This window comes from Conger conger, chromosome 7, assembly GCF_963514075.1.
Source record: "Conger conger chromosome 7, fConCon1.1, whole genome shotgun sequence".
In the NCBI taxonomy this organism is placed as follows: Eukaryota; Metazoa; Chordata; class Actinopteri; order Anguilliformes; family Congridae; genus Conger; species Conger conger.
In genome coordinates, this window is record NC_083766.1 from 38,219,133 (window position 1) to 38,242,147 (window position 23,015).

A 23,015-nucleotide genomic window follows, 5' to 3' on the forward strand; every position below is an offset into this window, starting at 1 on the left:
GAATGACAGGGTTGTGTTTTTTTGTTGGAAAAATGACTGAGAAGAAATATGGTAGTGCATTTGCCTTTTATGAAGGGCCTCTGACCACAGTCAAAAAAGAATATGTGATGAAATTGTAATGAATGTCTTGTCTTCTGGAGAAAGAAAAGAAGTCGGGAACCATAATATGAAAATATGGGACAAATAAAATAACTGCTAACATTTTAATAAACCCTCCAGAAATACCTCATGCTGCCAAATGCATGTGAATGAGCTAACCTAAATAACAAGGGTTTTCATTGATGTTCTGATAATGTAAATGTTACTATAAAATGCACTTAATTTGTCTGGTTTAAATAAGGAAATAAATTCTACTTTAACATTATGCATGGTTATTTTAAAAAAAATGTTTTGTTGGATATAGCAAAGCTAACCGCTCCTTAGCCTACATTAGGATGGATCATATGTCTGCTGTTACATAAAATATGTTTTTAAATTACATTAATTTACTGCATGTGGTTCACTGAAAGATGTTTTTTTGGGGTTTTAACAGTTAACCAATAAGAATAAGGCACTAATCGATAAGCAAATTTGAACCAAAAACACACCCCTAGTGAATGGCTGTGTTTCTTCTACAAGCCCAGGACAAAGTCTGTTTGGAGGTGAAATGGTGGGGAGGGGACAGTAGGTCAGCGGAAGTTAAACTGTTTCTGTGCTGGCCTGCTCTGATTCCTCACCCTCATGGTCTTTGTTATCATATGTTGGCCTGAATGGGCGCACGTGAGGTTCTCAGCAGGCCGTTCCTTCCTGGCCTGCTGCTCCACTAAGTACGCTCAAAGCCCTCCTGCTTGAACCATTTCCTTGCGTGGTTCTGAGGCGGTCAATGGCTTGTTCCAGCACTGGTATTAGTTTTACAGGCAGGGTACCATCCCTTGCAGATTAGACACTCAAGCTCATTGGAATGCCTCCTGAAGCATTTCTTTAGAGGAGCCTATGGAGTTTACATTTTTATTTATTTCCCTCTGGTAGCCTGATTGTCACAGTGTTGGTGAAACTCATTGCCACATTACCTCAAGTATTTGCAGGTAATTTTGCTTTTTTATATTGAAAGCATTTTTGTTTATTTTGCCTTCTCCAGAAAATGTTTGGTCATATATGTATGTAATCTGCAGAAATCGATGCCTCGTGATTATCAATGCTTCATTTCCAAAAAATGCAGTTAACAGACGAATGTCCCTGAATAATATTTTACATCGCAGCTAGTGTGCATAGTGAAGAAGTTAGTGTTACACCCTCCAAGTAATGGGAGATTAAAGTGTCAGTGCAACTCATGGTTCTGTTTATCCTTCCCCCTATTCAACGCTTCTATCTCTTCCAGTGTCTACCTGTCCATGTTGTTGTTTTTTTTACATGTCTTTATAGTATACTGCTCCTCGATAAATAGTTGTTCCCAAACTGTAAAGTGTACAAGGAAACTGGCTTCTCTCTTCAAATTTCACACCCACAACCAAGGCAACCATTGATGTAGAACTGCTGTAACCATATATTTAGGTACAGTGCAGTCCGTAAGTATTTGGACAGTGGTACAGTTTCTGTTCTTTTGGCTCTATGCTCCAGCACATTGGATTTGAAACAATGAAAGTGAGGCCTAGAATCAAAACTAAATAGTATTTCAATAGCTTTCATATACCTGCACTAAGTGATTGAATACACCTGACTAATTGGAAATAGCTGAGAAGCCAACTGTCCAATTACTTTTCGTCCCCTAATGGACGTAAATGCCCTCAAAAAAAGGTGACAGTAATGGTACTTTAGCCTCTTTATTCATTGTTACATTGTACAGAGCCAAAAAAACTGAAATTGTACCACTGTCAAAATACTTACGGACTGCACTGTACATGCCAGGGATCATCAAACCCATTCTTGTTGCTCTACTGACACTTGAGGTGATGCAATGGTGGCAATTTTGACCTGCTTGGCTAATTTCATTACAATTCACCTAAATCTTCTTTCTGAACAAATGCGCGATGCGTTTGTTCTGACTGGCTGCTCGGATCATGAATATTCAACAGTAAGGCAGCGGAGTGTGGTTTCTTCCGGAACTCTCTAGAAGGCTCAGGAAGAGAAGCTGTGCTGGGCTTCACTGGAGAACACCAGTTGCCTTTTGTAAACAGCCCACCTTTGTCTCCTCATTCAGGCTGAGGGGAGGGGTTTCTGAAAAGCACTCTGCAATCCATTAACCTTTGTGCATTCACTGAGCAGGTGTTGTTAACGACGTGTCACTGGATTGTGTTTGTTTTTCAATGCGCTCAATTGTGGTACAGGAAGTGAGGCCTGTCACGTGTTTTGATCGGTTTCAGATTTGTATAGTGGTACAAGTTTCTCATTGTGGTTCCATTCACCCCCAAAAAATTTTTTTTTTTCTATAGCTTTCACGCTAATCAATGGGTGTGTGCGTATATACAAATACACATATGCAGATATACTGCATATTCAGCATATGGCTGGAAAAGGCTGTCCTTCGGGGCCTATTCCAGCCCCCCCTGCAGCGTTAAGGCTGTCAGTGTTAAGGCTGCTGGTGATGTGTTCAGAGCTGTGAGGCCTGGTCCTTCGGCTGTGGATATCGCCTGTGGGGGGGGGGGGGGGGGCTCCTGCATCCCCACTGCAACACTGAGCCTGCTGTTGTTTACGCCCCCCCCCCCTTTCTGCTCCAATGCTGGCACAGATTATGCTGCAACCCTCAACCCAAAAACTGGCCGGGCACCAAAATAAATGGAGAGAGAAAGAAAGAGACAGAGCGAGAGAGAGGCAGGGAGGGAGGGAGGGAGGGAGGGAGGGAAGGGGGGGGAGCGTGGTGGAAGTGCACGAAAACAGGATGTCGTAACTGGTTTCCTTGGAGTCGTGAGAGGGGGGAGCAGCAGCAGCAGTGGCAGCAGGAGGGAAGGCCGGGCGTCTGGGCGGGAGATACAACCGCTGTCTCCGTGCCTCATCCTCCCACTGCCGTCCTGATTGGCCCGGAGGCTTGAGCCCCCTCCGAGCGCCGCGTTTCAGTTTCCCCGATGGTGCCGGAAACTGAATTTTGTTGGAGTACAGCAAAAATACGGAGAGAGGTGGCAGTCGCGATGTGGAATGACGCAAGCGCTGGCCTTTCTGCATGAAACTCAATGTATTCTGCTGTGATTACCTGGTTCTGTGTGATACGTTAAGATCTCAAAGCACTTTGACCACAATCACAGAATCAAAATGTCACCTGAAGCCCGTCCCTGACATCTATCTACTTGATGATACCACTGTCTTTGTAACAGGTGCTATGGGATTGTATATTAGTGATTAGGACCTAAGGTAGAGTTTTTCTGAAATGGTGTTTTCTCTCTCCAGGGCAAGTGTATTCCATAGCAAGTGTAATATCCAGTGCTAATTTAATTTTATTTGGACTTCAACAGGAAGGGAGATCGCCTTGTTGTTTACAGTACATTTGGAAAGATAAAGAAGTGTTCTGCATTATGTTTGTTGTATAGGATCTGCTGACCATTAGCTGGCATTAAAAGCCCATACAGAACATACAAGCTGTCAGGATTAAATGGGAAAACATCGATACCAACAGGCTTGATTCACCTTGTGTTTGCAAATGGCGTGTAATTAGCCCGACTCCAGAGAGGTGTTTGCACTTGTCAGGCGGTTGTCCCTCTGCTGCGAGCTGAAGGCACGCCCTTCTCCTTCTCTCTCTCAGAAGGGAATTTGCAGGTAGCGAGCGGGCCTGGCGACCGCACAAACGCACTTGTCCTATTCGCTTAAGATGGGCGGAGGGCGGTGTGGCGGGGCAGTTGGCTAAGGGAAGAGTCCGCGAGCCCTCCTTGTCCTTAATATAGGGGTTACCTGAATTGAGGTGTCTTTGTACCCTTCCCTCCCCCCCGGCACGGTCAGGCTTCTGCTGACAGTAGTGGTGCCCCTCGTCCCTCCCCCGTCCCCTGGAGCAGGTGAAAGATGCTGATGCCAAAGAAAGGAGTGAGTAACTGTTCCTGGGGGATTTGTGCCTCTGTCAGCTGTTTCTGAAGCCCTGCGCTGTGTGCTGATGCTGTGGATCAGGCTAATGCGGTCTGGGCCCGCACGGCAGAGAGCAGCAGTAGAGCCGGGATCAGTGTGCAGCACTGGGGCTCGGAGCTCAGGGCTAAACATTTAGTGCAGGGGCACTCATCTTTCACCCCTCTTTGATGCATTACATGACATTACATTATGGTCATTTAGCAAACACTCTTATCCAGATAAAGTGGAAATGCTTCTTTAAGCAGGGCCTGGCATGGGACACACTGCTTCATGATGTTTTGACAGTATTCTCTTGGGAGAGATTTGGTTAATGATGGTTGGTCTGTGCACTCTCAGAAATAAAGGTACGAAAAGTGCCTAAAAAGGTACAAATGCTTGTCGCTGGGGTGGTACCCGATAAGTACGTACTATTGTATCCCTAGGCAGCAATATATAATTCATTTGCACCTTTTTTGCTTGGAAAATATACTCATTTGAACCCAAAGAGAACCTTACTGTACTTTCAGGGTACATTTCTGAAATTGAAGAAGAAAAATGTACCTCCACCGTCCCTTTATATGTGAGAGTGTGTGTCTGTGTGAGGGAGAGGATGAGTGGACCCAGGCCGCATCGCTCCAGCAGCTGGGCATTAGGACAGACACTGGTCTTTACGGTGAATTGGTATCAGGAGCTTTTGAGTATTTAGAGTCTCAGAGCTGCGCCGGTGCAGCAGAAAAAATAGGGCCCGCAAAATGATTATTCGTGTCAGGAAATCCCCAGGTGGTTTTATGAAAAATGTTTCTCTTTTTCCTCTCATCTGTCTCCCCATTGCTCTTTCTCTCTCACACGGTGACCTTTGAGGTTATGTTATGCTTTCCCATTCTTGCCTCTTACTTAAGGCACTTGATGTGCAATGATTAATTTGTACATAGAAGACAGACTTGTCCTTCTCACCAAAGAATATGTTGTACTCTTTTTAGTGATGACATCACAAGCTAGCCCCAATGTTATTGATGGTGACAGGGGTCAAGAATTTGTTTCAGAGGATTGCATGCTTTCTCCAAGGGAAACAATCCATGTTTCTCATATTTTTTTGCTGGGTGAGGCTTGAATTGAGGCCAAAATGCACATACAGCAATTTCTTTGCTCGCTGTTATTATAAATGTATTTTATGGTACATTTTTTGTTTTTTGAGCTGGGTAAATGTCCCCACTGCAGATTTTGGTTGTTGATTGTTGTTTTCCTTTGCAGTTAGTCAGCAAAATTCCTGACCCCACAAATCTTGATACAGATGGTTTAGGGTGTTAATTCCTGTCTTGACTGTCTTGACGTTGATGCTTCATGCGTGGGTATTGACACTTTTTTTCAAATGATTTTCCAGTAGGCCTACCTGATGCTTTTGATAAACAGACAAATAAATAAGAACAAGGAGATCTCCCTTCCTGTTGAAGTCCAAATAAGATTAATTTAGCACTGGATATTGCACTTGCTATGGAATACACTTGCCCTGGAGAGAGAAAACCATTTCAGAAAAACTCCACCTTAGGTCCTAATCACTAATATACAATCCCATAGCACCTGTTACAAAGACAGTGGTATCATCAAGTAGATAGATGTCAGGGGTGGGCTTCAGGTGACATTTTGATTCTGTGATTGTGGTTAAAGTGCTTTGAGATCTTAACGTATCACACAGAACCAGGTAATCACAGCAGAATACATTGAGTTTCATGCAGAAAGGCCAGCGCTTGCGTCATTCCACATCGCGACTGCCACCTCTGTCCGTATTTTTGCTGTACTCCAACAAAATTCCTGACATGCTCCATGAAGGCCTCTGAGCAGTAGATGACACCCCACAGGGCTGGACCTATGAAATATGCACTCTATCAGTACAAAGAGGATGAGATATTGAGCATGGAGCCTCCGATGTTGAATTTGCCAGCTCAGTTGTGACCAGGTGACTGCAGTGGCTGCTTAGGTAGGGTAGGTGTAGGGCACTCTGATTGTTGCTAGTTCTCCTGTAGTACAGCTTGATCGAGTGTGGAAAGTTTTCAGTCAATGGCTTGGCATTCCTCCTTGCAATAATTTGATAAGCATGATTACAAAAAGTTGAGAGGAAAGAAAATGTATTTCAGAGAAGTGGTTTTCTGTTCACTTCAGTTCAATATTGTTATCTTTCTTGGAATATTCTGTGGTTAGCAGGTATACAGCAGTGATATACACTGGTATACATTTGAAGTAGGTGTGAATATGATTAAAAATGATAGGAAAATGACTTCAATGAAAAACGATAACAGCCAGTGCATTTTAGAGCACTGACAAAAAAAAACATAGTACATTGTGAAGCATTTACAAAAGTGAAAGAAAAATAAGTTCTGTCGGGGCATGAGAAAACAGGGGACAATGCATGTTAAATGCAAACTTTGTAAAATGTTACATGTTATTTCAATGTTAGAGATGACATTTAAATACATTTTAATACAGTTGCACCAGAGCTTTGCTCAGTCACATCAAAACTAAGGCCCAGTGAGATAGCACACACTTGGCAGATTTTTCATATTGTTACATTCAAATTACAAAGCAGTTGACAAGCTAGGAAAACCTGTTTCATTGAAATTCTGAAAAGCTGTTGCTTTGGAAATGCATCTCAGGTGTCTGATTTAAATAAGGAGTAATACTCTATTTTAATGTGTTGTATAGACCTTTGCAGAATGTTTTATTGGAAGTAGCAAAGCTAACAGCCCATTAGCCTACATTAGGATATATCATATGTCTGCTGTGGTGCGCTATTGCATTTTTCAAAATGTCATCAATTGGCGTGTGGACCATCAAATCAAAGATCAAATATATCATCAAATTTTATATTTTAACAGTTAACCAGTTTAATTTCGCCCCACATGCCAATTAGCAAATGTGAGCTATAAGCACATCCAGTGCTTTGAGCTAATGTTGAAGGGACTTGAAGGCCTTAAAAAAGATCAAAATATCTACTTTGGATTTTTGCAGTTTGGGCATCAAAAAATAACTTTCTTCCACTGAACCTGGAGTTGTGGTATTCAGGTTTTAAAGATCTCTGTGAAATCAAGAGAATATTCTTTGGGTCAGAGCCAGTCACCTCAGTCATTTATATGTTCTTTCTTGCTGTCTTTGTGCTTCGTATTGACTTAATTCCTTGTGTATTATGATCGGATGGAACAGAACAACCTCTCCCAGTAGTGGTAGTGGAAGCTTGTTTAACGTGGGAATTTATTCAACCATTTACATTTTTTGAACATCTCATCATACTAATGCAACCTTCCCAAAACCCATTCACAGCAAATTCCTCCACCCCCCGACACAGCGTCCGTTTATTTACCACTTGCAATTTGAAAAGTGATGGTGCTTGTTTGTATTTAATTCAATTACGCCATTAGTTCTCCCTTCCCTTTGACAGATAAGAATGAGAATTGCTCTTATTGAGAGGAGCGATCGATGTCTTTTAATACAATTAGCACTTGACTGACGGAGTAGGGTGAGGGGCGCAGGTCTGGGGGAGCGTCGCGCACCCGCCATTCACCGCCATTCACCGCCTCCTCCGTACGCCGCCCACGCCCGCGGGCCTCGCTCTCCGCTCGAGTGCAGAATGGATAGAGCCCTTTGTGTGGCGGCGTGCCGCCCGTTCCGTGCTCAAGGCTGCCGCGCTCTCTCGGCGTGCAAACTGAGAAAAGGCTGGTGCGGGCCATTGTTCCTCAGCCTCTTCAGCGGAGCTGGCAGGGACAGTGATACCTTACGGCCCCCGTCGCCGTGCCGCGGTGTAACAGAGACCGCAGATGAAGAGAAGAGATAGCGGAGTCTTGGAACACCGGAGAGCTTCTGGGGACTGGAGCTTTGTCTTGTCCGGTGCAAACCAACACCGCCCCGTCCACCCGAGGTTTATTCGCGGCGCTCCCGCCTCACACGATATCGGCCCAAAGGCATGCTGGGATGGAGGGGAGGAGTCACAAGCTTACCTGTGTCCCCCTTTCAGCTAGCGCTGGTTAAACTTTAATGATCCCTCTCCCAACCCTTGACACTTTATCACAGTGCCACGAGAGCTCAGCTGTCTGTCAGCGCTTACGTCTTTTTGCTTTCCTTCTGGCTTTCCTCCTCCCCCCCGCCTTCCTCTCTCCATCTCCCAATAATCTGCCACCTGAGACACAAAAACGGGCTGTGACTGTGTTCCTTCAGCCAGTCACAAATCTGCCTGTTCTCATTTTCTGCTCAGTCCCTCCGGTTTAGCTGCATCTCTCAGCGGGGTGCACTGGTTGCTCTCTGTGCTGCGGGCTGAACCCCTGCCCATGGCCTTATGGCAGCACCCGCTCTGTGGAAGCAAGGAAATCTGAACTTCCATGCTGGACTAATGTTGGGTGAGGTTCAGTGATGTAGGGTGAGATTTGGTGTTGTTAGATGAGGTTTAGTGATGTTTGGTGATGTTCAGTGGTTTTGGGTAAGCTTCAGTGATATTGTGTAAGGTTCAGTGAGGTTCAGTGATATTGGGTGAAGTTCTGTGATGTTGGGTGAAGTTCAGTGATGTTGTATGAGGTTTGCTTATGTTGGGTGAGATTCAGTGATGTTGGGTGAGATTCAGTGATGCTGGGTGAGATTCAGTGATTTTGGGTGAGATTCAGTGATGTTGGGTGAGGTTCAATATTGTTGGGTGAGATTGATTCAGTGATGTTGGGTGAGATTCAGTGATATTGTGTAAGGTTCAGTGATATTGGGTGAGGTTCAGTGATGTTGGGTGAGGTTCAGTGATTTTGGGTTAGGTTCAGTGAGATTGTGTAAGGTCCAGTGATACTGGGTTAGGTTCTGTGAGGTTGAGTGAGGTTCAGTGATATTGTGTAAGGTTCAGTGATATTGGGTTAGGTTCAGTGAGATTCAGTGATATTGTGTAAGGTTCAGTGATGTTGGGCGAGGTTCAGTGATGTTTGTCAAGGTTCAGTGATTTTGGGCGAGGTTCAGTGATATTGGGTTAGGTTCAGTGAGGTGCAGTGATATTGGGTGCGGTTCAGTGATGTTGGGTGAGGTTCAGTGATATTGGGTTAGGTTCAGTGAGGTTCAGTGATATTGGGTGAGGTTCAGTGATATTGGGTGAGGTTCAGTGATATTGTGTAAGGTTCAGTGAGGTTCAGTGATATTGGGTGGGGTTCAGTGATATTGTGTAAGGTTCAGTGATGTTGGGCGAGGTTCAGTGATTTTGGGCAAGGTTCAGTGATGTTGGGCGAGGTTCAGTGATTTTGGGCGAGGTTCAGTGATGTTGGGCGAGGTTCAGTGATTTTGGGCGAGGTTCAGTGATGTTGGGTGAGGTTCAGTGATGTTGGGCGAGGTTCGGTGATGTTGGGTGAGGTTCAGTGATGTTGGGCGAGGTTCGGTGATGTTGGGTGAGGTCCTGCGTTAGAGGAGCTTTAGGACAAGCAGCCGGAGTCTCATTCCCAGCCTTGTGTTCTCATCCCTGAGCTGCAGACAGGCCAGCAGTGCTCAATGTGCTGCTAGAATCATGCACAGCAGGTTGCCATGTAGCGATATTGAGCTGCACACGAGCGGAGGAAGGGGGTGGATGCACGGCTTGGGGGTGGGGGTGAGCCTGGTTTCTCTGCAGTCACAGGAGTGTGCAGGAGGGGGAGGAGGAGGGATTGTGCTTGGCAACCCCAGCCGTGCTGCCAGAGAAGGATCCCACTCTCATTATAACGCTGATTAGCCAGGGCAGGGGCTGCTAGGCTGTGATAGCCATGCCACAGTGCGTCAGCAAGGCCGCAGTCATCTCCTCTGATTGGGCAAGGCTGCTGGTGTCATCGTGCCCAGCTTCTTGCGTCATTGGCCTCTGTGCTGCAGAGGTGTCTGCACAGTACGTCCTTATAAAAATGTTTAAAAAAAGAAGGCGGAAAAAAAGCTTCTGCTGGACTGGTGGGGGGGAGGATGTGTTTAGGTCTGTGTGTGGCTGGACAGGGAGAATGCCAGCATCTCATTGGCTTTGGCGTTCGCAGTGGACCTCGGCACATTTAAATAAAGCCGGCTTCTCCGTCTGCTGTTTATTATGCCAAAAGTTTATGAAATACGGACAGGAGCCCCACAGTCTCGCAAAAAAAAGGGACAAGCATTTTCCCACCCCCTTCATACGGCCAGATCAGATGACGGCGAGCTGTTTTCATTGCTCCGCGTGTACCGATTCTGGTGCTTTGAACCAGGGGAGAGCGTGGAGGAAAAACAAGCAAACAGGCGTGGGATGGAGCCGCGAGGCCCAGCCACTGTCTGTTAGCCTCGCTGTGAACTTTGCCTTTCAGGCCTGTGATGTCACAGTGCCCCACCATCAGCGCTGCAATTTTCCGATGACACTTGGTTGCCATGCCAGCAGTACAGACGCCCCCATGAGAAGGCAAGCTCGCTGTACTCTTCCATATAATAACAGCTATTTATATCTATTTGACGGCCCAGTTTGCAGGAGGGGAAAGCAGAAAAAGATGGTGGAGCAGGCTGGCTGATGTCTGACAGCCTGTGTGAGGACATTGACTAGATGAAAGAGTTATATACCAAATAATTGTATGGTGCAGTTTATGATTTCTGTCTGGTGCTGTCCTCTTTCTGAGATTGTTGTTGTGAGAGACAGCAAAGAGAATTTTGGTGTTGTTGTCTTTGTTTGGGTGACAAAAGAGGCTTGTTCCACTGGGGGCAATGAAGTAGAGCCGACATTTTGTGATGTCTATATTTATGTATGATGTTCCAAACAGTTTATTTTGGTAAGCCTATTGTTTGGCCTATGACTCATTATGGCTTCCTTGACTTTAATTTACACAAGTCTGGTCCTCATGTTGACAGAGGCCAATAACAAAGGCAATCAAAAGCCTAGAACGAAGAGGTCTAGCAGGCATTTAGGGTCTGATGATCTTTTGGAGGTAAGCTGGGACTGACCCCTTAACTGCTTGGAAAGCTTGCACAAATGTTTTGATGCGAGCATGACAGGCAGCCAGTGGAGGGAAGTGAGCAGGGGAGTGACATGGGACTGTCTGGGAAGGTTGAAGACCAGACGAGCTGCTGCGTTCTGGATGAGTTGGAGGGGTCTGATGGCAGGTGCCAGCAAAGAGGGAGTTGCAGTAGTCCAGGTGGGACAAAACCATCGCTTGGAGCATGAGCTGGGTTGAGAAAGGGGCAGATTCTCTGGATGTTTTATTGGAAGAATCTGTATGACCGGGTCCGAGGTTCCTTGCACTGGGCATTGGCGTCACCGGAGTGTCCCCTAGAGAAATGGAGAAATCTAGAATGGGTTAGAGCAGTCTTACCTGGGTTGAGCTTTATATGGTGCTTGTAAATCCAGCTCTGGATCTCACTCAAGAAGAGATATAGGAAAAATAGTTGGGTGTCATCAGCATAGCAGTGGTGAGACAAATCATGAGCAGCAATAACAGGGCCAAGGGATTTAGTGTAAAGCGAGAAAAGAAGTGGGCCCTGGGGTACTTGGACACCAGTGCCAAGGGGCCGATGTGTACCAGCCCAGTGTACTATTTGTTAACAATATTGTGATGCCCTGAAATGGGAAGAATTACTAAGTTTACCCAATATGGATATAAATACAGTCCCCTCAAAAAGTATTGGTACAGCAAGGTAAATTCATTTGTTTTTGCTATACACAAAGACAACTGAGTTTGAGATCAAAAGATGTACATGAGACGACCGATCCAAATTTCCTGGTATTTTTATCTAGATTTGTTAAGCAACTTAGAAAATATCACCTTTTGTATTCGACCACCCAATTTTCAGGTGAGCAAAAGTATTGGAACATGTGACTGACAGGTGTTTCTTGTTACCCAGATGTGTCCTTTTAGATTGATTGGTTAAACAATAAATAGTTCTGAATGTATACTCTTGACTTCAGCCTTGGGTTTTGCCTGTGAAGACTGCATTTGTGTTAGAAAAGATAAACCAACATGGAGACCAGAGATCTGTCTTTGGGAGAAAAGCAAGCCAGTTTGAGGGGACCTCGATCAGAGCCATTGCACAAGCATTGTGGGGAGGGCGACATGGCTCAGGCAGTAAGAGCAGTCGTCTGGCAGTCGGATGGTTGCCGGTTCGATCCCCCGCCCGGGCTGTGTTGAAGTGTCCCTGAGCAAGACACCCAACCCCCAAATGCTCCTGACGAGCTGGTCGGGGCCTTGCATGGCAGCCGATCTCCGTTGGTGTGTGAGTGTGTGTATGAATGGGTGAATGGAGAAGCATCAATTGTACAGCACTTTGGGTAAAGGCGCTATATAAATGCCTGCCATTTGCCATTTGCATTGGGGATAGCTTGTACAACAACTTGGAATGTCCTGAAAAAGAAAGAAACCGCTGGCATACTGACCTACAGACATCGAACAGGTCGACCAAGGAAAACAGAAACAGAAAACAGCAGTTGATGACAGTAACATTGTGAGTGCTGTGAAGAAAAACCTAAAAAAAACATCTGTCTGTGACATAAAAACACCTTCAGCCCTGCCCTGTGGAGATTATCTCAATCAACCATTTGAAGAAGACTTAGAGAGCAGCACTACAGAGGCTATCCCACAAGATCAAAACCACTCATCAGTATTAAGAATCAGAAAGCGAGATTACTAAGAAGTGGCTCATCTCTATACTTGCAAAGAAGTACAGAGATGAGCTACAAAAGTTTTATGGACTGATGAGACCAAGATTAACTTCTACCAAAGTGACGGAAAGCCCAAGGTGTGGAGAAAGAAGGGATCTCATGATCCAAAACATATTCATCTGTGAACCACGGTGGAGGAAGTGTCATGGCTTTGGCTTGTATGGCTGCTTCTGTAGTGGGCTCACTAATATTTATTGATGATGTAACTCTTGATGGTAGCCAGGATGAATTCAGAAGTCTACAAAAACATTCTGCCTGCCAACTTATGGAAAAATGGGTCCAAAATAATTGGGTGGAACTTCATCATGCAGCAGGACAATGACCCAAAACACACTGCCAGCACAACAAACAACAAAAAGTGGAAGGTTTTAAACTGTCCAAGTCAACACCAGACCTAAACCCGATTGAGCATGCATTTCACCTCCGGAAGAGGAGATTGAAGGGAAAAACACCCCGAAACAAACAACAACTGAACAAGGCTGCAGAAAAGCCTGGAAAAGCATCACAAAAGAAGAATACAACAGTTTGGTGATGTCAATGTGTTGCAGGCTTGATGCAGTTACTGCAAGCAAGGGATATGCTACCAAATATTAAGTGCTATTTACTTTCATTTTCTTAAATACTCTCTGTTCCAATACTTTTGCTCACCTAAAAGAATGGGTGGTCTGATCCCAGTTTAACATATCAAGATGTAAATACCAGAAAATAAAAGTTTAAATTCTTGTCTCGTGTTCATCTTTTTATCTCAACCCCAAATGGCCTTGCTGTTATAATACATTTGGAAGGGACTGCATACAACTGACAGTCTTTTTGAACTTCATTTACAATGTTTTTAACTTTTTTTAACTTCATATTCATTGTTTCATTTCAAATTTGATGTGTTAGAGTACAACAAATTGGAACAACATTGATAGCCATTGCAAGAACAGCTAAATAAGTGATACATTTAGTCAGGAAAGGCATTCATCTAAGTCACTATAGTGATCAGGGCTTTTTTCAGCATTCTCTCAGGCTGCCAGATGCAGTTTATATCCAATTAATTTGCACAACTCGGTTGTGTTCATTACTCACACAACAGTATGTTGTGCAGGATGTGGTTGTATGAAAAGTGTTGCTGGCAGACAATGCTGCTGGACTGTTGCAGATATCCTAGATATGCCAGCAATGAAAGATAAGAATCTCTAATCCTGAAAGTGGCCATTGTTGGACAGAGGGAAAGTGTCTCCAGGAATGATCGTATCACAGGGAGTGAGGTTTTGCCTTTTGTAAGATCCACATTCAGATGGGGCTTCAGTTCCAGAATGCCGCTCTGTGCTGAGCTTGTCAAATGTCAAACCTTTAATGTGATGGGGATTGGAATCGGATGCTCTGTGCTCCGTCACACTGACTGATTCTGATGAAATGGAGAGCTTGACCTCCACTTCAGGGGCAGACCTGACGGATCGAAAAAGACCTTTGGAAGAAGGCATTACACTAGGGAATGATCCTAGCCTGTGGCCCACTACTTGTGCGTTTGCTGCACGGACACCTCATGGTTTCCATTCGTCATGACCTGTTCTTTCTCACTTTAGAGCCAATAGCTGAAAGACTCTACCCACAACGCATCTCGGTCACACAGGGGATTTCCTCTGCAGGCAACATCAAGGTCTCTCCCCTTGCTAGAGTTCTGCTATCGTCAGGGGACCTTGAAGCTGCAATGCCATCTGGTTTACTTTCATTTGTCAGGGAAGGCCTGGTTGTTTTTTCAGATAGCACATTGCTTTTTCCCCTGAAGTTCAGGCAGTTCTAGTTTTTTGATAATGTAGAGGTTAATTTGTTTTATAACCTCTGCGATAGTTGTGAGATTGTAGTCAAGCTGACCTTCTGGGAATTTGTCATGGCCTTGGATTGATCCTAATGGGTAACGTTATGTTAGAATGAGAATTGACCACTTCAGATTGCAAGTGGTGATTCAGAGTAATTGGAGGTCAGTCTTGGCTTGTGAAGTAGGTCTCGGGCTCACTTTGGCATTGGCCATCCTGCTCATACCTTTTCACCTTCAGGCTTCAGGTAATGTCTTCTCCACAGCTCTCAGAAAGGACAGTGAGTGATTCACAAAATGGAAAAAATTCTTCCAACTTAATCTTAACATTTCCTGGTTCTAATTCCTCTTAACCTGCCCCTCCCTCATTTTCTCTGTGTTCTGTCGCCACCTGCAGGTGAAGCTGGTGAAGTACGTCTGTAAGCAACTGCAGTGCAAACAGAAAGTGCCGGAAAGCGAGAGGCCCCAGGCTCTGGATGGCTATCCGCGGCTAGGGGACTGGCTGCGCACAATCAACCTGCGACCTGAACTTATAGAGGTAGTGTGTGTGTGTGTGTGTGTGTGTGTGTGAGTGTGTGTGAGTGTGTGTGAGTGTGTGTGTGTGTGTGTGTGAGTGAGTGTGTATGTGTCTGTGAGTGTATGTGTATGTGTGAGTGTGTGTGTGTGTGTGTGTGTGTGTGTGTGTGTGAGTGAGTGTGTGAGTGAGTGTGTGTGAGTGAGTATGAGTGTATGAGTGTGTGTGTGTGAGTGTGAGTGTGTGTGTGTGTTTCTGTGTAAGTGTAGTTCTTCAAGCCCTCTATGCCATAACTGTTGTCATTGTACCAAGTTTCCCAGTAAGTGATCACATTGGTCAGTCGGGTCTTGTTTGATGTTATGTGTGAGTTCCTCTGGGGTGGGCGAGCTGGCAGCAGTCTGCCCCAACAGGATAATCAGGCAAATTCCCCCAGCAGGAAACCACCCTGGAAAGCTGAATATTTGTCCTGGGTCAGAGAACAAAGATTGCATGAGTCATGGGAGGTACACCAGAGTGTGACTTCTGTGGGGCCAGTTATGTTTGCCTGATATGAGTGAGTAAGTGGCCATTGGCTCAGTGTATGTCTCGGTATGTCTCGGTGACAGTAAAACTTCTCATTTGGTACACTTTTTCACGCACATACAATTTTGCAGTTTACTGTTCCCAGAGATTATACAGGCCTGGGTAAATGACAGATCTTATAGAAAGAGAAATGGTGTTTATGGGATTGCCTGTTTCAGGGCCATTAACTTTTTCTATCTTGTAACTGCAAGCTGAGCATGGGTTTGGCCTGTGTGTGTTTATATACTGGGAAGAAGAGTGCACACGATGGAAAAACATGACTTTAAAGATCTCGTCCCCTGAGCTGAAGTCAGGAGCCAACTGTGCTCCCCTGTGCTTGACCAGAGTAAGACTGTACTCCTCTGTCCGTGTCGCTGTCTGTGTCTCTTTAAACACAAGCAGGGAGACAACAAGTTAAAGACAAAAGCTGTGTTCACGTCCCGTGTGTGAGAGAGAGATAGAACACACACACACGATTTGTGTGTGTGCGTTCGTGTGCATGTGTTTTGGGTTTGAGTCAGGGTGAGGGGAGGTTTTGGGTGAGGTCATGGCGAGGGTCAGATGGGGCTTCATGGGAGCCGTGGGCGGGGCGTGGGAGGAAGGAATTGGCGCACTCTGCTGTTTTGGTAGAGTGTCCACAGTCACATTCCTGGCGCACTGGACGGACCCCAGATACGGCACTGCTCCTAATCCGCAGAATGTGCCTCGTCAGCCATTCTCTGCTGCATTTTTACACCCTGCCAAGTGGTCCGTCTGTCCGCCACCGTGATCATCCCGCAGCTAGAACTGGACAGAGCAGGATTGCCCTGAGAGAGAGAGTGAGATAGAGACAGAGAGAGAGAGTTAAAGAGAGACAGAGAGAGATGGAGTGTTAGAGAGAGAGACAAAGAGATGGAGAGTTAGAGAGAGAGACAGAGTTAGAGAGAAAGACAGGGAGATGGATTGTTAGAGAAACAGAGAGAGCGGGTGGCTCCTCTGGCCTGCCGACACAGCCCAAGGCGAAGGGCCTGCTGGGATTTCTACTGTGGAGGGAGAGCCACCAGCGTTGTATGCCCCGAATCCCTCCCCAGGTCTGAGGTAGGATCTTCAAGGAAGGCTTGTCCCACCCCAGCCAGCCCCATGCCTGCTCTTCCCAGGCCTTCTGTCGTGGGTTTGCCCGGAGTGTGTAGGGACGCCAGACCGAAAGGCGAGCCTCCGCACAGCAACGGCCCTTCTTTTTACCAAACACTGTTACGCTCTTAAGCTGCTGCTCTTGCGCATGGCACAGCAGTCAGAGCCAGTGGGGTTGTAGGTTCCGGTCCTCAGACACTGCCATGGCACAAGGTACTCATTTACCTGTGCGCTAAAGCCGACCTGTGTCGACTGCAGGATGCCATTACTCTTGTGAATAATGCGATGTGTTGTTCTGGGAGCACTGTAGTTTGTGGTGTGCGTTTAAAGAGGGCGCTTTCTCCCTCTCGTGCCGTCAGTTTCTGAAGGAGGCAGCGCCTCCTCTCCCGCGCGGCTCCCTGTGGTGCAGCTCGTGATTCCGAGCGACGGAGGCGTGGGGACAGAGCCCGCCCCCGGCACAGCTGTCTGCCGCCGCCCGCCTTTAAACACGGGCTGTGCACGTCGACTCTGAAGAACGATTATAAATTCTCAGCACCTGCCTGTCAGCGGCTGCTAAAACGTTCAAAATCAGAACCGCGTGGGACTATTATCTCACGGGCTCGGTTGAATTTGCCACGGCCTGGCGTTACGGCGACCAGGAAGGTGCGCGGTTACAGGCCAGACGGGGCATGATTCACAGGAAATGAAAGATAGGAATATGATACCGTGCGTCGGCATTGTCAAACGGCCGCGCCTTCAGAGGCGGGTGGCGTGAGTTCTTTCCACACGGGCCAGTGAATGAAGGCCGTTGTGTCGTGACCCACTTACTCGAAACCGCCAGTGGGTTCACATGCGCTGTTGCCGGGCACATGGGTGCCCGCGGCTTCGGGTTACAATACAGGCAGGCTTTTAGTGTCAGTGAAGCCAGCGAGGACTTATGCAACATTGCATAACCAGCCACTTATCTGTGGCCATTACATTGTGAAAGCTGCCCAGACGATGCATGGTGTGGACTTAATTGCCCTGATATAGACTGTGTTGGCAGTTGGGGCAGTCCGAGATCGGCAGTATGAATTCTCTCCTATCCGCGCGCATGGAAGTCGCCAATCACCTGGTTTACAACAGGGCGGCTTGTAGCGTAGTGGTTAAGGTACATGACTGGGACCCGCAAGGTCGGTAGTTTGATCCCCGGTGTAGCAACAATAAGGTCTGCACAGCCATTGGGCCTTTGAGCAAGGCCCTTAAAAGGCATTTCTCCAGGGGAGGATTGTCTCCTGCTTAGTCTAATCAACTGTACATCACTCTGGATAAGAGTGTCTGCCAAATGCCAATAATATCATAATATTTATGGGATTTGCTCATAATGGCTGCATGAACATAAGCTTTTCTATCCATGTTCCGTGGAACTTTTTTGTTGATTACATATATTTGGTGATATTTATGTCAATGAATCCCTTTAATGCGAGATAGAACCATTGGCTGTGCATAACGCTGATGAGGGGACTGCTGGACCAGGACATAGTCTTCATCATGACTCTAAGAAGAATCCAGGCCCAGGGCAGCCCATTTTTCATTGCAGTGTCTTGGATGGCTGTGCATCTGCATAACCTCAGGCAAATGGCAACAGAACAAGGGGCAATGACCCACTGTTATCATTCAGCTTCAGCCAAGGTATGCTTCCCTGAATGGCCTGCCCTTATCATATGGCTGCAGCCAAGGGGTGCTTCCTTGAATTACCTACTACGGATGGATGGTATACCTTTTTTGGTAAACTGATATGAAGTCACACAAGGGCATGCCTTTTTGCCAATGGTGTATCATGGTAAAGAATTAGTGATGCAAAAAAGGTGAATTGTTGTTTTTGAAGGAAACATGCACCATTTCATTAAAAATATGACGTGACATTGCAAATATTGTGGAGAAGTTGGAAACATGTGGAAATGCGTGGAATTGTGTGGAATCGTGTGGAAACATGTAGAAGGAGTGGGAGCCAAGAGGCAGTGGTGAAATCCCTCAGCCTCTGCTGCAGCTGGCTGCCCTTACATTAGACACCTGGGCGATAAACCATATCAACAATTATCAAATGTTTTTTCATTGTAACAATAATCATCTTTCTTCTCCGTGATTATGTGATGTGTCTTTGTCAATTCTTTACTTTATGTCAAGGCTTTACTGATGAGTGGATGTAGTGTATTTCCCCCCAGTAGCATTTCACAAGTTTGGATTTTTCCTACTGCATCAGATATGATCCAAGAAAAAAAGACAAAAGAAAGCTACTATGCCGCATGGAGGCAATGATTGTTATTACACTTAAAAAAACATTTGGACCAACCTCAACCTAAGTTGTATTTTTCCATTAAATTCCCAACCTTCAGCAGCACCTTTGGCTCCCATTGTCTGCAGAATGGCGGTGTGGGGTTCAGAAGAGCTCATGTCCCATGGCCCCTGAGGTTTTCCTGAGTGGGAGGATCATGAGAGGAGGTGCTGGGGCGCAGCCCGGCCCTCCTGCCTCTCCCCCCTGGCTGTTTGGCAGGAGGAGGCCGGGACAGTGAGCCTGCCTCCCCTGTTTGAGTGGGAGGAACGAGGGAGGGAGCTAGCGGAGGGTGGGAGGGGTAGCAGAGAGTGAGACTGCTTTTGGCAGAGCATTCTCACACTGTGGCTCAGGCTAGGAAATAAGGAGCACTGTAACTGGGATTTAAAAAAAGAGCGGCGAACAGAACCTCTAAATCTGCAATATCCTGATGGTACGTAAACAAAATATAAGGTTTTCATTCTTAGTTAAATAAAAAACCTCTCGCTACTGTTGGCTTGGCTTTTTTCCAGGCATTTGTTTTCCATGTTTTCCCATTTCCTCCCAGAGTAACTTCTAGTGCTTCTGCTGCTGCTCACTGCGTGCGAAATTGGAAGGGTGCACTTGTTTAAGCTGTTAAGATATTTCAGGCTAGTTTTTTAGGCACAGTGAGGATTTAATGTGAGGGAGAGTGGTGTTGTGGCAGTTCCTCCCTCCCCCGGGGGAGGGCAAGCCCATTTTACAATTGCGCTGGCACAGCTGTTTACAGTTAGTGTGATCCTGGCCTGTTCTCACCGCAGCATGTAGAAATACACCCCCCACGGACAGACATGTCTAATCCCACAAGGCAGTGTGACTCCGTTTGCTCATTTGTTTGTTTAGTTACATGAGGGGCTTTGATAGCTTTTTGTAATGGAAGCGAAGGGCAAAACGGGCACTCGGAGGGGTGCAGCTGTTTGTGTGGAATTCCTTTCTCTCTCCCTTCCTCAGTCTCTCCATTGTAGTCATCCACTCACCTCACCCTTTAGGCTATATTATGTTAACGCAAACTGCCGGTCAGGGCATGACTAGACGCTACCCCTGCAAGTATCGGTATGTGTTAACCATTAACGCCAATGGTTTTGGGCTGGTCTGGTTCTGTCGCCTCCCCTTCCGCACACACCTGCTCTATGCTGCCAGCTGTATTCAGTGCGCGCAAACAAGGCTCTGCCTGCTTGTTTGCACATGTGTGTGCGTGTGTGTTTATTTTATGTATATGATAGTTTTACTAGTCTCTGACTGTCTCGCTTGTGCATTAGCTCTTCGTGCTCTGTCCCTTCACTGTGGGGGAGAATATTGAGACCGTTCCAGGGTGGTTTAAATGCAGAGTCAGCAGTCATTCCCTCTTTGTGTGACACCTGTCTGGGCTTACTCACTCAGTGTTGCAATCATGTCAGCATATTCCAGTTAAGTTCCTTCATTTAAAACACAAAAAGACTGGGGTTTTTTTATTTCAAAACCACTTCCTGTGATTCACCGGCAGTGAAAGTACAGGACATTCATGGACATATTTAATGTACACTTACATTTGTGCGTTCAACTAAACGCCACATGCGAGGCAGCCGATATACAGTGACTGATATTGGCAAGGAATTCTGGGCCTGAGCCCCACATGGTGATCTTGGGTTTCTGTTCCATCCAATCAGACAAGCCCTTAAGTACCTAACTGGATCAGCTGTCAGACTTAATTGATCTAAATAGCCACATCTTTAGGGTATTTATTCCTTGACTTAGAGTGGATATTTATCCAGAATTTCCTTTGACTAGCTTGGCTGTCTTTCTCAGCTTATGGGAGGAAGTACTCTTTGTCCCATGGGTGTTCCTGTTGGTGATACAGTCTGTGGACCCTGCTGGAAAAAAAAAACAGCTCAAGAAACGGACAAATTACTGGCACTAGCTGATTGAACAGCGCAAACCCAGCTAAACCAGCTTTATGACCAGCTCATACCAAGCTAGACCAGCTTATGACCAGCTTGACCAGCTCAATTTTCAAGATGGTCAAGCTGGCATAGCCGTAATTTACAGCCGAGGACACATGCCTTTTCTGTGTGTTTATATACACACCTTGCTTTTTCTGGACCAAATTTGTGGCCATCTGATTATTGAATTTCCTAAATCAAATAGCAACTACGCTAACAGCATAAACAACTGGTTTCAATGTGCATCTGCTTGTCCGTTCGAGTCTCAGCAGGCTGTAGAATTTGTTTCTGCAGTACTCCAGAACTTACCCTGTATTCCTCTGCACATGCCTACCATACAGAAACGTTTTCATGGCTGAAACTGGCCTCTTCGGTGAATGCTGGTTCAGAGAAACTGAGTGTTGCTTTCAAGGCTTTTTCAGTTGTGGTATATGAAGGAATGCAGTTGCCCATCCATACAGTCTTAAAGACCATCAGCGTAGTTTGGAGTGGGGGCCAGCTTCAAGTAATCTCTTTATGCGGTCTGCCCCCTCCTACTGCACTGCCATAACAACAAGTATTTTAGTCTTATGTTGAGACTTAAAATCTTATTTCTTTTACTTATTTCTTTTGCTAAATATGACAAAAATATTGACAATGAGGTGAGTCAGTTTGACTAATTCCAAGATTTGCCTAATGGAGTTTGCCCCAGAACTTTTCACTTGTCAAACTTAAAACAGGCTAATATATAGAAAAAACTTACGAAATGTAAATGTTCACTCACTCAATGCTTGTTAAGACAGTCATGTCCTGCAGTGTGACTAGCTCCATTTCCATGCAATACAAATAACTGTTTTGCATGTTACCTTGATCTGTGAGGTTGCATCATCCCATCTCCAATTCCCTATGCTCTATTAACATGCATACATTTTGAACTGGTCTCAGGCTGCTTTGTTTACAATGGCCTAAACCAGAGGTCATGTGTTAAGGAAACAGGAAGTATAAAAAATTGAAGTGTTTTCGTGAGAAAAGGCGCCTTGATACCGAGCTGAGAGCCTGAGGTTTCTGCTTTTCTCCTGCCTGTTCTCCTCATGAACAGGTTGGTTCCACTGGCTCTCCTTCAGAATGCCCTTGTGTGTAGAGAGTGGTGTCCGGGGGAACGGGGCGTTATAAAAAAGGCTGCTTGGCTTGGTTGTGGGTAAGATGCTTTGCTTGGAGGTCCAAAATATCTAGTGGGGTAGAAAAGTGCTTTTTTATGTTCTTTCTTAGGTGTATGGAGAATAAAAATGTCAAAAATAACATGTGTAGGTCTTAATATTGATGATACAGTGGAATCTAGACTGGGGCCAGGCAATGCTATAGAGCAGAGGCAGGCAAGGGTGGGGAAACCACTCCAGCTGCCATTTTGGCTCAGCAGGTGGACCGGGTTTGGGCCAGCTTCTCTCTGCTCTGAGCCCCTGTACACTGTGGAGGAACGGCAGGCTCCACTCTTCTGTCTGTCAGCCGTAGTTAAAACGGGATTACCCTCATGTCTCGACAAGTGTTTTCCACGGCTGCTCTGCATCCAGAACTCCGCTCCCTCCTACGAAACAGGCAAAAAGCCAGTGGCCAAGAACCAGCTTTTCATCCTCCTTTAGATTCATCGCATTCTGCCCTTCTCTGCTTACAGCTTCCGCAAGCGGAAAAGCGACAGCCCCATGAGAAATGTAGAAATGTGAGTCTGCATGGAGACAGCGGGCATGAGTTTGGCCTGTTTACATGAGCAGTGTTGAACTGCTGGCTTACCATTGTGCCTGAACATGGCAGTTTCATCAGTACATAGTGATTAGGGATCTGGACTTGCAGCTTCAAGGTTGTAGGTTCTGTTCCCAAGTTGGACACTGGTGTTGTACCTTTGAGCAAGATAGCTAACCTGAATTACTTCAGTAAACATCTAGCCATATAAAGAAATTCATGTAATGCATGTAAATGTATCAGGATAAGAGCACTACATGTCTGAAATGTAAATGAATAACCAGGCTGCTCAGTAATGTGGATATGGGCCCAGTGTATCCAGGGCACTGGCAGCCCCTTAGGAGTCCGCGGCCTCCTGGCACCAGGAGGAGACCCTGGGGTAGACGGTGGGGCGGTGAGTAGGCCTGGAATGCCTCCACAGAGACAAGGGAGAAGGAATGCACGTCCCCACCTGC

The 23,015-nt window shown here is 45.9% G+C and overlaps 1 protein-coding gene across 4 annotated transcripts in view; it reads left to right on the forward strand.

Annotated features, from left to right (window-relative positions):
• The window catches only part of ksr1a (kinase suppressor of ras 1a), a 50,298-nt gene that overhangs the window by 10,759 nt on the left and 16,524 nt on the right, over positions 1 to 23,015 (forward strand). For 3 of the 4 annotated variants that reach the window (XM_061248444.1, XM_061248445.1, XM_061248446.1), the window contains exon 2: positions 14,833 to 14,973. In XM_061248444.1, coding sequence (XP_061104428.1) covers positions 14,833 to 14,973 — 141 coding nt within the window. Of the gene's footprint in view, positions 1 to 14,832; positions 14,974 to 19,221; positions 19,344 to 23,015 lie in introns of those variants that run through there. The other variant, XM_061248447.1, reaches the window with a different exon arrangement.